The sequence below is a fragment of the Nyctereutes procyonoides genome, unplaced genomic scaffold (assembly GCF_905146905.1).
Source record: "Nyctereutes procyonoides isolate TBG_1078 unplaced genomic scaffold, NYPRO_anot_genome, whole genome shotgun sequence".
NCBI classification, from domain to species: Eukaryota; Metazoa; Chordata; class Mammalia; order Carnivora; family Canidae; genus Nyctereutes; species Nyctereutes procyonoides.
In genome coordinates, this window is record NW_026575147.1 from 16424835 (window position 1) to 16440472 (window position 15638).

Consider the following 15638-nt stretch of genomic DNA (forward strand, 5'->3'; position numbering starts at 1 on the left):
CCTTGATTTTTAAAAATTATTTTTCTCACTTTACATGCTTTTCTTGATCTCACTAAAGAAGAAACAAATTTAAGTGCTATTCAGCTGGCAGTAATCCTATCAGTAGTCATGGCTTTGTTACTCCTTTTTGAGGAGTCACTCCTTTCTCTCCCCATCCCTTCTAACATGTGGTTCAAATGGAAGCTGGTTGACCCTATGTCCAAATCTAAAGGTGGACACTTGGCTTTCAAGAAGACAGGTATCATGGAAATCTGACCCCAAAGTCTACTATTTAGACAGAAGAATAAGACTAGAGCATAAGCTGTGCCTCTAGTTGAGTCATAGATATGTTAATATATTCCCAATCAAAATTAAGGACACATGGTCTGCTAAAGAATTTCTGTTCCATTTTAAAATGTGAAAAACAATGTGGGAGATGTCATATGGATGCTGAAACATTGGAATTTGTAAGACATTTTAAAGATTTATGGGTATAATTGGTCCCTGATTTAACAAGATATCTGGCCACTACAGTCACAGATTTATCTGGAAGATGCTGCAATCCAACCCCTTTTAATAGACATGACATTCTGTGACAGTTCTAGGATTATGCTGGTTGATTTTTAAGGTTTTATTAAACAAGAAGCGTAAATTAGTAATAAATATAACAATAAAACTTCCCATATCAACTACTAAATAACCATTGGCCACTTTAAAAAGAAGAAAATATAAATTCTTTGTAACATAGATTTAAATCCTGCTTGAATCACACTGCTTTACTTTTACTATGGTGGAAAGAAAAATGAAACAGCATTAGATTGGAAGCTTACAAAAGGCCTCATTGTCTACATAGTGTATTGCAGTGGGACTTAGGACTATAGATAAATAGATAAATGTAGGGCATACCAAGATCGATACAGCAAAGGTACTAGGCATAGTCTGATAGGTTGCTTTAAAGACACTCAAGATGGACAATTAAGAAGAAAAGGCAATGTTGATACAATAAATGAGCTTTTCATTTCCTTCATGAGTTGCAGAAACTCTTGATTTATAATATTAGAAAACACAGTATCAGTTGTTGTATAGATAATATGGCACATTTATTGAACCAGTTTTCTGAGGCAAAACTATGCTCAAAATAAAATCTTCTCATCTTAATCCTGAGTATGTGTCTATACTTTTCTATATACAGAGGTAACAAACTTTAATATGATATACAGAAGTAGCAAAGTGCAGTACAATTAGCTATGCCTGTGAAAAATAAATTTAGAGCTAGAGTGCAATAAAAGTGGTTATAACAACCAGTTGTAAATTACAGCCTTCTTGGAAAATCCCTGAATTAAAATCAGTATTATCTTCCAATCACTTATAAATATCTAGATACTTAGGGCAATAATAAGATCACTCATGAACTGCAGCAAACACTGTACATCTTCTGAATTAGATACTTAAAAATATACACAAAAAAGTATGGTTTAAATTCAACAATATGCTAAATGCCAATGGTATACACTGTCTCTTGTCTCACCTCCTTGGCTTTACTTTTCACTGAATTCATTCACTCAAATACTTATTGAGCTCTTTCTGTTACAAGAATTATTATGCCAAAGACTTAAGTAATAACTCATCTTCTCACACATATAGTTATCATAGCCAGGGCTAAACAGGAAGAATCCTTCCCTCCCCAGCTTTTACGACTGATGGAGGTCTCCATGAACATACTTTTGGTAAGATCTGCCTGCTGAGTGGCAGCCCAAGGCTGCACCTGTGGAACTCTGGTATTAATTATAAGCCATTTCCTGCTGGAGTGTTCATAAAAGGTCTAAATAAAAAAAAGAGCATGCTCTCCATCTGTCCTAAAGCAAATGCCTATAAGCAGAGACAGAATATAAGGAAGGATGTGCTAATTTCTGTAAGGAAAGTACAAAAGCCTATAAAACTTCAAAATGGGAGCAGTTATTTCCGGCTTCAGAACAAAGTTTCCTAGAACCAATATAGAAGTTCTGTTGTTGTTGTTGTTGTTGTTGTAGTAAATTATAGTTAGCTAACATACAGGATAATATTAGTTTCAGGTGTACAATGTAGTGATTCAACACTTCCATATATCACCTGGTGCTCATCATGACAACTGCATTCCTTAATCCCCATTATCTATTTCACTCATCACCCTATCACCCCCACCCCCACAACCATCAGTTTGTTCTCTATAGTTGAGTCTGTTTCTTGATTTGCCTTTCTCGCTTTTTTTCCCTTTATTTTAATAAATTCCACATATGAGTGAAATCATATCTTTGTCTTTCCCTAACTTATTTTGCTTAGCATAATTCACTCTAGCTCCATCCATATCATTGCATTATTTTTGATGGTTGAGCAATATTTCATTATATATACATATATATGTTCCATTATACACACACACATATTCAGAATATATGTATATATATATGTATTTATTATATATAATTTTATATATATATGTATATATATGTATATATATATATATATACATATATATATATTCCATTCATCAGTCAATAGACATCTGGGCCCTTTCCATAATTTGGCTGTTGTAGATAATGCTTCTATAAACATCAGGGTGCTTGTATCCCTTTGAATTACTATTTTTGTATCCTTTGGTAAATACCTAGGTAGTGCAATTGCTGGATCATAGGGTAGTTTTATTTTTAACTTTTTGAAGCATCTCCTTAGTATTTTCCAGAGTGGCTGCAGCAGTTTGCATTCCCACCAATAGTGCAAGAGGGTTCTCCTTTCTCCTTATCCTCACCAACACTTGTTGTTTCTTGTGTTGTTGATTTTAGCCATTCTGAAGGTGAGAAGTGGTATCTCATTGTAGTTTTGATTTGTATTTCCCTGATGATCAGTGATGTTGAGCATTTTTTCATGTGTTTATTGGCCATCTGTATATCTTCTTTGGAAAAGTGTCTATTCATGTCTTCTTCCCATTTTTTAATTGGATTATTCTTGGGGTGTTGAGTTTGAGAAGTTCTTTATATATACTTCAGACACTAACCCTTTATCAGAAATGCCATTTGTAAATATCTTTTCCCACTCCAAAGGTTGCCTTTTAGTTTTGTTGATTGTTTCCTTGCTGTACAGAACCTTTTTTATTTTGAAGTCCAATAGTTTATTTTTGCTTTTGTTTCCCTTGCCTCAGGAGACATATATAGAAAAAAGTTGCCATTGCCAATGTCAAAGAGGTTACTGCCTGTGTTTCCCTCTAGGATCTTTACGGTTCCAGGTCTCACATTTAGCTCTTTAATCTATTTTGAATTTATTTTTGTGCATGGTTTAAGAAAGTGGTCCAGTTTCATTTCTTTAACATGTTGCTGTCCAGTCTTCTCAGCACTGTTGAAGAGACTATCTTTTCCATTGGATATCTTTCCTGCTTTGTCAAAGATTAAGTGACTATATAGTTGTGTATTCATTTCTGGGTTTTCTATTCTGTTCCACTGATCTATGTCTTCGTGCCAGTACCATACTGTTTTGATCACTATAGCTTTGTAATATAACTTGAAGTCTAGAATTGTGTGCTTTTGTTTCATTTTTCTAAAATGGTGGAATACGGACAAGAATGGGAAGAAAAGCCTTTCTAAGAAAAGACAGTGGCATTAACAAAGAAGTAAAAGGGAAAAGCTCTGAGAAAACTTGGAAATTTTATGAACACCAAGCCAAAAGATCCATGTAAGACAGCAATGGCCTAGAGAAGTGTTTTGGATCTAGACTGTGGAAAGTCTTGAATGTGGAGCTCTAAGGAAACTAAACTTCATTAGAGGCCCCCAAAGTTGGTGAGCAAGGGGAAAACCATAATTAGAGTGCTGCTTTAAGGAGATTAATCTGGTGAAATTGATTTGGGAGGGGGGGTGGATGGAAGGGTGGGAAAGTATGGTGATGGGGGATCAAAGGGTTATTAAGATTAATAAGGAAAGAAGAAAGTTCACTGAGTAGAATTATATGTTATTGAAGAAATAATCATCATCCAGTATGGAAGACCCTCACTAGGTCCTGTGCTCTGGCAAAAGGACTTTATATATTTATATATCCACATAAATTCCTACAAGGCATTATTATATCTTACAGATGAGAAACTAAAATTTAATGAGGTCAAATAACTTGCCTGGCATCACACAGTTGGTACAACCAGGCCTAACTGATCCCAAAGTCACACACCTTCTGTTTTATCACACTTCCTCTTAGGAAAGGGCCAGTAAATTTTAAAAAGACAAGTGCAGTGTTCATGTGACTGCTTGTTCTCTAGACACTTGCTTCTCTCGTTTACCGAGTTTCACAGCTTGGTGGCATGAAGATGGCTGGAAAGCTGCCAGTCAGTCATTGGAGAAGCCAGTTTCCTGCCTGAAGAGAAGGATCTTCCTTCACAACCAATATGGCCAGGTGGCCAGGTAACTAGTATCCACAGAGGGCCAACCTGGCTGGCAAGGGCTCCATATAGTCTGGTCTGTAACATCTTCCATGGGACTCCATCCTCATCCTGCACACTTAGCCCCAGCTCAAGAGACCTCTTCTCTCTTGCAGCAAACTTATGGACTGGCTGCTTAGCCCATTCTCCCCATGGGAAGACAGGAATCCAAATCAGGGATTTGAGTAAACAGTTCCATATCCCTTTTCCTTTAGGTTCTCCTGCTTCCCAAAAGGGACCCAAGGTAACATACCCACCAAAGGGTGGGGCTGAATGACTATAAAATAGAATGGCCCATGCAGTCTCTGTTCATGGGGAATATTAGGAAAAGTTCACGAGGAGCCCTTTGTTTGGTGTATAAAATAAATTGTTCAATGCTGCTCATTTTAAAGCTTCAAAACCATCTTAATTGATGTACTAACTGGAAATAATTCACTTTAATTCAATTAGTGAATTAGAGACTCCTTTAAAAGCTCCTTGGAATAAGGATCCTTTGGAATAAAATTTTTATCACTTCCTTTAGAAATGGCCCACGACATTAATTACTTTCATCTCTCCCATCTTCCCACTTTGCATCTCTGCTACTTTTGAAGAAAGTACTCTTGCCATAAATCCCAACTAGACCCTAGATAGTGGTCCCTCAGTCATCCATCAGCTTCAGCACTCACCACCTCTCCTCTGCCTGCAGGGCTGTGCACAGGTTGACCTTTTAGCTATAGACTGTGTGTAAACAGAACTTCCTACATGCACCTTGGGACTCATGCGTTTAAAGTCCTCATTTTACACACGGTAATCCTAGTGGCAGTAGCCAAATAGAGACATGGAGATAAATTTACAAGACAGATTTGCTCCTTCTTCATAATTCATCGAGCCAAACAAGAGTGTAGGAACAGTGACAACAAAGGATGATTTATAATTTCTACTCTGCATGTCACCATGGCAAGATATATAAGTGGCTTTCATGGAACAGATTTAAATGTTGCAAGGCAGTTATCAGCATATTATCATGGGTAATTTGTTTCAGAGTATAATGGCATTTTATTACAGTTAGGGTACAAACTCGGAATCAGGCTACTAGAGTTTATATCTTGGCTCTAATATTTGCTAGCTATGTGAACTTGGGTGAATTGTTTAACCTCTTACTATTCTCATCAATAAAATGGGGCTTATTTTAGCACAAACCTCATTGAGTTGTGAGGATTAAATAAGCTAAGTGTTTGTCAAGTGCTTAAAACCATACTTGGTACATGGTAAGGATAAATGTGTATTAGTATCATCTCCTCCATCATTATTGTCTTTATAACAGATAAAATTATCATAGTCCTATCAGACCAGGGCCCCAAAATAACTTAAACACTAAATGATTTTAATACAAATACAAAAATAAAATCCACTGGACTAAAATTTTAAGGAATACCAATATTTACTTATTTAGATTCAATATTACTGATTAAAAAAATTAGAAGACAATTAAAATTTAATCAGTGAGTAAAAATTTTAGATGACTAAATAGTGAAACTTGGTCTGTTGCACTCAGATTAAAAGAATACGTGAAGGATTTGAGACTACAAAGTGCTATATTAGAACAGGATATTACAGAAAATAATAGATTCCACTTCAAAATGTTTGGCAAGGTGAGATTTGTTATTTTACCTTATGCTTTCAAATACCTTGATGAAAAACCTACAACTATTTTGTTCCTAAAAACCTGGGATAAGAAGCAACGTAATCAAGGTCATTTATTAGGGCTCTATCCACTGAGGACTTGCCTGGCACTATGACAAGTCACAGTCAGAACACCAGGACAGGAATACGAAGAAGAAAATGACAACCCCGCACACTGGTTGGTGTCCTGGCCTAGAGGGATTGAGAAGCATAAGTTGTGAGAATCGACATGGGTTAGAAATCAGAGTGGCTTAATTCTGCCTTTTAGGAGACAAAAGGGCAGTCAAAAGGCAACTTCTTAACAAACCAGAAGTAGGTTCAATAGATGCAAGCACAACTGCTATGAAAAAAGAAAGCTGTAGATGAATTTTGATAAATGGTTAGAGGCCCGATAGAACTTAGATGTCGGGGTGGTGTAAAGACCTAGATATGACCTTGAGTCATTTGGTAAGCAGGGGAGTTAAGAAAAAGTGTTATGTCTCTGACTGGGAATAAAAGGTAGGGTATTGCTAAGAAATGATATATAGAGAAAACTGTAAATGCTTGAGTAGAGTTAAATTAAGTCAAGCTGGAGTCAATGTAGCCCCTCTGTGCCTATAAATTATCTCTCCACAACTAGTGTCTCACACTGGCAAAGCAGCTTCCACCCTTAATGAGTAAATCACTCCTGTGGAAATTCAAGATGAAGCCTTAGGCCTCATGTTGCAGTCTCTAAAACAGAAATTCCAGAACCTTGAGTGGTAGTGGTAGAATGGAATCAAGAGCAGAACTGGATAAGTCTTTTCTTTATGAGAAGGCTAGAGGCCGGTTAGTTATAATAGTGACTGAGAAGGAATCCACAGAATTATCTTTGTACAGAAAGATCCATATATATTATGTAGGAGTGAGCTGTGTTTAGAAAGAAGGAAGGAAGGAGAGGAGAGAAGGAAAATTGACTACTATTACCTTAAGTACTTGTGCAGCTTAAGATAAATAGAACATATGTTGCATTTTATTGATAAAATACATACATATCAAAGTGAATACTCTCAAACTACTTATTTTCAGGGCAGCTCCTAGAACATAATTCATCCATCATATATGGTCCTCAGCCAACTTGCATATGTTAGGAAGCCAAAGTATTTTTCAGACTTCACCATAAGAAATTTAAGGTTGTGTGGTATCATCTCCAGGGCCCCTGCCTGTGTGTGGAGAGTGTGCTATGGGGCATCGGGCAGTGAGGTCAAACAAGCAGGACTCTAGCTACTCCTCTACTCTTGAAATCAGAAAGGCTCTGCTTTTATGTTTTACCTAATAGGGATTGATACAAGATTTTATTTGATAAGGGAATACTACTGGTCAGGTGGAAAAAGCATAGACAAGGCTGAGTTTGAATCCTGGTACTGCCATCTACTAGCTCTGACTTGAGAAAGTTACCTTATTTTTCAGAGCCTTAGTTTCCTCTTTTATAAAATGGGTAGAATAATATTCAGGATTGTTGTGAAAAGAAAATAAGATATAGTGTATATAGCACACAGCACAAGGCCTTAACACATAGAAGGTGCTACTTAAATGTCTATTCCTTCTCTGAAAGACAAAGTTACATATCGATATGGATTTTATATATATATATAAAATATTATATTATATTATATTATATTATATTATATATAAATATATATATAGTGTGTGTGTGTGTGTGTGTGTGTAAGCCTCTGCAGATAGTTCTTCTGTAACCTGCAGCCATGCAACAGATATACTAAGGATTTCAGGGAGCAGCCTTACTCTAGCATTTCCTGGCTGTGGATGCCACAATAGTTACTAGAAAAATCCTCAGCCTCTACATACTGTTCCTCCTCTATATTTTCATCAGTTTTCATTACCTACTGTCAGTAGTTCTATTACCTACTAAAATGTTTTTAAAGATTATTACTGCTAATAAGCTAAGTCAGTTTGCAAGGAAACCAATCTAAAGAGGACTTTAAATGAATGGACTCCTACGCTGATTCACCTTAAAGGGGCATTAGAGTAGATTCATGCAACACCACTTAAGAAAAGCCCAGGCAGATGAAATAGCCCCATCAAACTAGCCCTATTATCCTCTTGCAAAATGATGGCTAGAGAAGCTCCTGATAGCTCTCCATGATGAATAGCATTTGTTGCAAGCAGGATGGACAATACATGCGGAGACAAGCTAAGGGAAGAGTCACAAGGAACACTGCCCCATTTTAATGTCATTAAGACCACAGAAACCTACAATAACAAATATTAATTGCAAAATAGGGAATGAAATCCCAATAGTAAATTTTAACATCCTAATTCCACAATTAATTAGCATTCTGATTTTAGGCAAGTTTTTTAAATGAAGTCAGTTTCCTCCTGATTTAAAAGAAGGTACTAATACCTGCCTTAAAGTCTTGTTTTAAACAGTATTGCTTCAGTGGTATTCTTGCCAAAATCCATAACCTAATTGTGAGAAAACATCAGACAAACTCAAATTGAGAGACATTCTAGTAAATAATTAATCAATTCTCTTCAAAAGTGCCAAGGTCATGAAAAACTGAGGAAGTGCCATGACAACTAAATGCAACATGGGGTCCTGGATTTGACCCCAGACCAGTAACAGATTAGTGGAAAAACTGGTGAAATTTGAAATAGGTCTTTATCTAATATTAAACCAAATTTATTTCTTGGCTTTGATCATCATATTATGATTATGTAAAAGCGAGCTTGGTGAAGGATGTATAGGAATTCAATGTACTAATTCTGCAACTTTGTAAATCTGAAGTTATTTTCAAATTTTAAAAAGTTAAAAAGAGAACAATTGTCTGAAAAGCCCAGTCATGAGAACTGAATACAAGAACATTTAATACGTTGCCTATTTTTTTTTTTTAAGCATGATCCCTTCATCTACTGGCTAAGCTTGGTGGCCATTAACATTAAGAACAGTATGTTAATACTGGCCACACCCAGGTTTTGGTGTGCTAACAGTGAAGTGTGTTGTTCAACTGCAACAAAATGTGGACATTTTATACTGAATGATTACAAATATTCTTGCCAAAGTCTACTAACCATCAATATTTCACTCTTGGTAAAACACTATCATAAGTTAGTGCTTCAAGAAGTGTGGATTCTCTGTTTGGACAATGATGACAGGCTTAAATTTACCTAATGCCATCAGTATTTAAACGGAGCATGTCAAATCTTCATTCCTCTGACTCTCTGACTACTCTCATTTTGTCAAACTTCAACAGTTTTTTGTGAGGTAACACCTGGCAAAATAAACCGATTTCACATAAATTGTAGACAGCTCACAATGAGTATGGCTTGAAACACTGTTATTCCTGGTTTCTACTTTTTTATTTTAAAGTTGAGTCTATCTCTAGACTGCTTCTCTAGCCTTGAGGGGCAAATGCCAACCTTTCAGATAACTAAAGGTCTTCAATGCCAATCTTTTTACTTAAGATTTTGCTTTTTTAAGGAAACGTTAAAACAGCCTAGGAATCACAATTTTTATCAGTCCTAGTTTCCAACACAGTACTGCTATGGCTCACCCACTTTTGCCTCTCACCTCAGGGAATAACTGCATAATCAAAGTAGTAATAAGCAACTTGGCTATTTCTTAGTTTTTAACAGAAGCATCCATCTGATAAAAATATATTTTCTATTAGATTATATATACTCTTGAAAAATAATTTTTGTTTTCTATAAAGGTTATGAGATATCATAAAAATGTCTAATGCATCTGGTTTAAGAATCCAATTCTTCCTTCACATATTTCTGCATCTGTTCACAAAAATCGCTTTGACTTCAAAGGATGCTTTTCAAGAGAAAAAGAATACATACAGGAAAAGTGCCCATAAATTCTAGTAGTCTTTTTCTAAGGCTATTTTAATAACAGCACTGTGGGACAAGTATCTCTTTAGGTCTTTAGAGATCTAAAATATCACAGATGATATTAATGACTATGCATTTATATGGGGATTTATGCTTTAACACTTTATTCTGGGTCTGAAAGTGATATATCTTCAATTTAAAACATGCGAAAAATACAGAAAGCTTAAAGAAGAAAACATAAGTCACTTCTAATTCACTCTTCAGGAAGACCAAAGCAAAACAAAAAGTTAAGACTGGTTGTTTCCTTCCAGTCTTTTTGTGTGTGCATATGTTTATGCAAATAATTATTTACAAACAATATTATAATTACATCATGAAAACAATTTTGTATCTTTTCTCAGTTGGGCTTTCAAAAGACTATATTCATCTTTCAAACCATCATATTAAATGACTGAAAATTACATGTAGATTTATACTTTAAAAGAAACGCTCTCGCTTACATTTAATTCTTATTCTACTCAAAGATAAATCAGTGTCTGGAAACACTAATCTGTTCTGGAAATTTTATATTTTGAAACAATCTAGATGAACAGTTGATTAACTTTAAGATAGCCATATTCATTAATTCCACTGAAACAATAACAGAGGTTTAAGAAATTTTTTCTTTAGAGGATCCCTGGGTGGCTCAGCGGTTTAGCGCCTGCCTTCAGCCCAGGGCATGATCCTTCCTGGGGTCCCGGGATCAGGTCCCACATCAGGCTCCCTGCATGGAGCCTGCTTCTCCCTCTGCCTGTGTCTCTGCCTCTCTCTCTCTCTCTCTCTCTCTCTCTCTCTCTCTCGAATACATAAAATCTTTAAAAAAAAAAAAGAATTTTCTTTAGCATTTAAAATAATTTAGTTCCCTAAAATTCCCTGGGCAATCATTAGTGGGCTCTAAGTTGTTTTCCTTTTCTCCTTGATTTTCTATTTCTCATGACATCCTCACCTCTTGGGTTTGGAAAGAGAGGAAGTTCGGGGTCTAAGGTTTAGTTACTTTGGTATCACAGGTTTTAATATGCTATTAGCTAGCTATAAAATAGTAATCAACCAATTTTGGTTCTGCAGAATCAAACCCTCAAACTTGAAAGAGAGGGATATTTAATGGACTTATCTAATTTTATAACCTAACACTGCTGCCCGAAACTTTTGAAGTAGCCGTTTTGTTGACAAAGAGCGCTCTGGCATATCTTTTATCCTTAAAAAATCTTGTGAGGCCCATATCAATGAAAAAAACTTAGGCACAGAACAATTAGGTAATTTATGAGATGACTGGAAAAGACAAGTTGAACTCAAATCTTGGTTTTTAAAATTAATCTCATTGCTTTACTTTGGCTTCATAATCATGGAGCCACAGATTTTCCAAAGATTGAAAGAACATTAATGTGTCAATCAGTCCAACCCTTCCTCCACCCACTTTGCTAAAGAAAATAAACCCAGTGAGATTGACTTGTCATGTCACACAGCTATCAAGTGGCAGTCAAATCTCCTGATCTTTGATTCCCTAATTTCAAGTTTAGTGCTCCTCCCAATATACCAATTACCTACCACACAAAATCCGCACACCTATGCATTTTGACCATGAATACGCAAGGATGCCAAGAATTCACCTAATGGTCACAAAATCTCAAGTTTCTTTCTAGTTCTCTGAAGATATGTCCCAAGAGATGTACAGCAAAGTGCCTGCCACCAAGATCGCACTTGGAAGACATTTAGTAAATGTCTGAATGAGTGAAGTAAATATCGAACGAATGAATGAATGGGGATATTTATACATATTTATATACAATTTATAATAAATCTATAATTTATAATATAAATATATATACATACACGTATATACACATATATACGTATATATACATATATACATATATACATATATACACATATATACGTATATACATATATGTGTATATGTATAATATATATGTATATACGTATATATTTCCCCCATGAGAGTAAAATCCTAAATGCGGAGAGGGTGGGTTGAAGCCGGCGTCCATGCGCTCTACCCGGTACAGCAATGGTGACCGCAGCGCTGCCAGGCGCAGCTCAGGACGACGCCCTTTGGCGACCTGCTGTAACCCCTTCAGAGCCTGCTCGAGGCAGGTGTACTTTGGAGAATGGGGACCCAGAGTGAAAGATGCACTGACACCTCACACTGAAGGGCCGCGCTGCCGGGAGGGCGTCAAGTGGCTGCTCCGACTTTAATCGCCCAACTCCGCACAAGGCCGCTTCTCTAATCTCTCCGCTGGCCCCTCAGAACGGAGGGGTGAACAGTAACGGGACCACGAGAAGGCGGGCAGCCGAGGAAGGACCGGCCCTAAGGTCTGGGGACTTCACGCCGGACTCGGCGCCCGGCGTCGCCCGGCAACAGCGGCGGTACCAAGCTCTCCCCGGGAAAGAGGCGGAACGCTAGTGCGCGAGCGAAGGCGCGTCCCTCCCACCAGGGCGCGTGACGTCATCGCGCATCCCCGCAGCGTCGCCACGTCCGTCCCGAGCAGGAAGGCAGTCTTCGACGAGCCGGCCTTACGAAGGGGCTCGGTATTCTCCAGAGGAGACGGGAGGAGAGAAGCCAGTGGAGGGAGGGGAGACGAGAAGGACCTAGCAGGATGGGAAGCTGGCGGGAGGAAGGCCACCTGTGGTTACCTGGGGAGGATGAGCAGCTCCGGGTCCTTTATGAAGTGCCCGGATGAAGCTCCAGCACCCACGCGCCTTCCGTACTGAGCGCAACGCCATCTTGAAGGGGGCGGAGCCGCATTGACTTGAGTGACGTCTGCCCGGAGAGCCGGTCCCGGAACGGCCGCTGCTGTGCCTGCTGCGGAAGCGCGGCTGCCTCCCGGGCGCGCCTCGGTGCCGGTGCGTGCGCGAGTCCGGCCTTTGCAGAGCAGGTGGGGACAGGAACGGGGCGGGGCTTGGCTTTAGTGTTTCCTCCGGAGACCTGGTCGGTGCAGGCTTCCTGGGGGGGAAAAAAATCTCGGTCGGGGATTTTTATTAGCGTTTTAGACCGGAAGAAAGTCAAGTAAATTGCCTTTCGGATTCTAGCCGCCCAGAGGCAGCTTTTAAGAGGTCTCTCTAGGAATGGGGCCTATTCGGTCCTGTTAGAGCGCAGTAAGTGGTGCTTTGACACTTTTGTGGCCTTACTAATTCATTCGATCTGCAAACGTTTTTTAAGCCCTGCCATCTGCTAGGCCCTGAAGGTGCAGGGACCCCTATCTTCTACGGCCTGATGCACAGCAGTTAATAAACGATGCGCTTTTAAGGGCTATCGAAGCAAACCCCAAGATTGGGGAAGAGGGGTGGTTAAGATTGTCGCGCGTAAGCCTGGTCCAGGGAAGCCTTCAAAAGGTGATAACTAATAGAAGAAATTGTTTGCATTTTGGGTTAAATTATGAGAAGAATTAACACTGCACTGCTGCTTCTGCCAATACGCTCAGAAAGCTCCCAGACAGAAAAGAACCTATCAATAAAAATATAACAGGAAGAAATTCGTCAGGATTCTTTTACGTGTCTTCTTATGTTTGTCCACTGACCAAATACTGAAAATTACATTTCCATAGGGAGAGGTACGAGATAAAGGGAATAAGGATGCCCATACTCTTCTTAAAAGCAGCTGATGGAAAAAAAAAAAAAAGGCAACTGAAATCTTAACAGGTTAAGACAAAGTTTGTGAATTAAAACCATACATTAAAATCTCTTAAGAGTGGTACAAAGTACTGGTGAAATTCGAGTGCATTTGTTGGAGAGAGAAGCAGGGAAGGAATTGGAAAGATGAAGGGGAAAAAACGTAAGAAAATCAAGCCTTACTCTTCGACAAGTAGTTGAGTTTGGTTTTGTCTCATAAATTTGAGGTCTGATGACCATTAAATAGGTCTGGAGCCCAGGAGAGACGTCCAAACTACAGAATGGATGCTAATTGAAAGCAAGGAACTCTTTGAGACCACCAGGTAGAGTCTGTGGAATAGAAGTGATTGGATGATGGAAATTAAAAGAAGTACTCAAAAGATATTTAAAACCCCCAAGAATGTGGTATTACTGAAACCCAGCTAAGAGACCTTGCCAGTGGAAGTGATGATTGATCATTATTAAAGATAGGCAATATCCCTTGTAGACATACAATTTTATAAATGCCTAAATGTTTTGTACTCCTGTACAGCAAAGCATTAAAATACAGGGTTGGTTGTTTTTTGTTTTTGTTTTTTTCTTTTTTACAGATATGTTATTAATTAGATTAAATGACCCGGGGGATTAGTAAGGTTAGACTTCTGACATCCTCAGCCATCTGGATTATAAGATAAAACCTAGCAATAAAATGAGGGTTACAGCAGAGAGCTGTCAAAGGCCTGCCCACCCTATTTCCTCAAGCAGTAATTTTAGTCTTTTATCTACAAAGACTCACAGGACTGGAAATATTTCCATGGGAGATCTTTCTGTGGTGTACTCCCATTGAAGAAGGTGTATCAGAGCACAAGGAACAACTTCAATATCTACGTTTTAAAGTACATTATTTTCAAACTTTGAAGTAATAAATTGTTTCTCAGCACAGTGGTGACTTAATGACTCTTGAGTGTCACTCAGTCAGCCAGGTTGTTCCTTGGACAGGGACGATGTTTTGTATTCCTTATATTTTCTCCAGGACCTAGTACAGTACTGGCACAGAGCAGGCACATCTTCTAAATCTAAATTTTATTTTGACAAAGAATGTGATTGTCAGAACTTGGCATGTTTTTAACATTCCAAGAGGGACAGCTGGCAGCAGAAAAGACACTAATTTAAAGCAAGGTAGTTTCATCTGCTTTTGTACTTTTTTTTTTTACAATGGCATTCTGAAACCTTTTGGTGTTTGGGGAAGTATCATGAAAAAGCTCACCATTGTGTAAGCTCACCATCTTCTGCTCTTCGAGAGGAGAGGGAGAAGCAGGCTCCCAGTGGAGCAGGAAGCCTGACATGGGGCTTGATCCCAGGACCCTGAGATCACAACACAGACGCTTACCCAACTGAGCCACCCAGATGCCCCTCTCATGAGTATTTTATTTTATTTTTTTTTAATTTTTTATTTATTTTTTATGATAGTCACACAGAGAGAGAAAGAGGCAGAGACATAGGCAGAGGGAGAAGCAGGCTCCATGCACCGGGAGCCCAACGTGGGATTCGATCCCGGGTCTCCAGAATCGCGCCCTGGGCCAAAGGCAGGCGCCAAACCACTGCGCCACCCAGGGATCCTCTCATGAGTATTTTAGATGGCGATCTTGAATCTTCAGGAAAAATATTCAGTGGACCTGTTAATGAAAAAGTGCATAATAGACTTTTGAAATGTTTGCATACAAAGTAATTAACATTTTAAAAGTTTGCAAAATGCAGGGTTAGTTTGGTTACGTGAGAAGTTCGCTTATGGTATCTTTCATTGTCCAACAGTGTTAAGTGAAGCATCACTGTGTATTTATTGGCAGTATTTCACCACTATCATTTGGTAAGCCAAGGAATTTTAGTAAAATGAACTATAAATATTATACTTAAAGCAGATTTTAGATACACTTACAATTAAAAAACTCATATACTTATGGCATATACTGTATGTCTACATTATGTTCAAGCTTACAGTTTTGAAAACTTGTTTAAAATTTGATTTCTCTTCAACACTTTTATTTCATAGTAAGTTCTGGTCACTTTGCTCTTTCCTTAACATTCCCTGCAAATCCCATCT

At 38.2% G+C, this 15638-nt stretch overlaps 1 protein-coding gene across 1 annotated transcript in view; it reads right to left on the reverse strand.

Moving 5' to 3' along the window:
- Nucleotides 1-14844, reverse strand: part of WARS2 (tryptophanyl tRNA synthetase 2, mitochondrial) — a 93923-nt gene extending 79079 nt beyond the window's left edge. The window contains exon 1 of the mRNA XM_055312305.1: nt 12584-14844. Within this exon, the coding sequence (XP_055168280.1) occupies nt 12584-12673 (90 nt within the window). The 5' untranslated portion in view covers nt 12674-14844. The remainder of the gene's footprint in view (nt 1-12583) is intronic.
- Nucleotides 14845-15638: the final 794 nt, after the last annotated feature.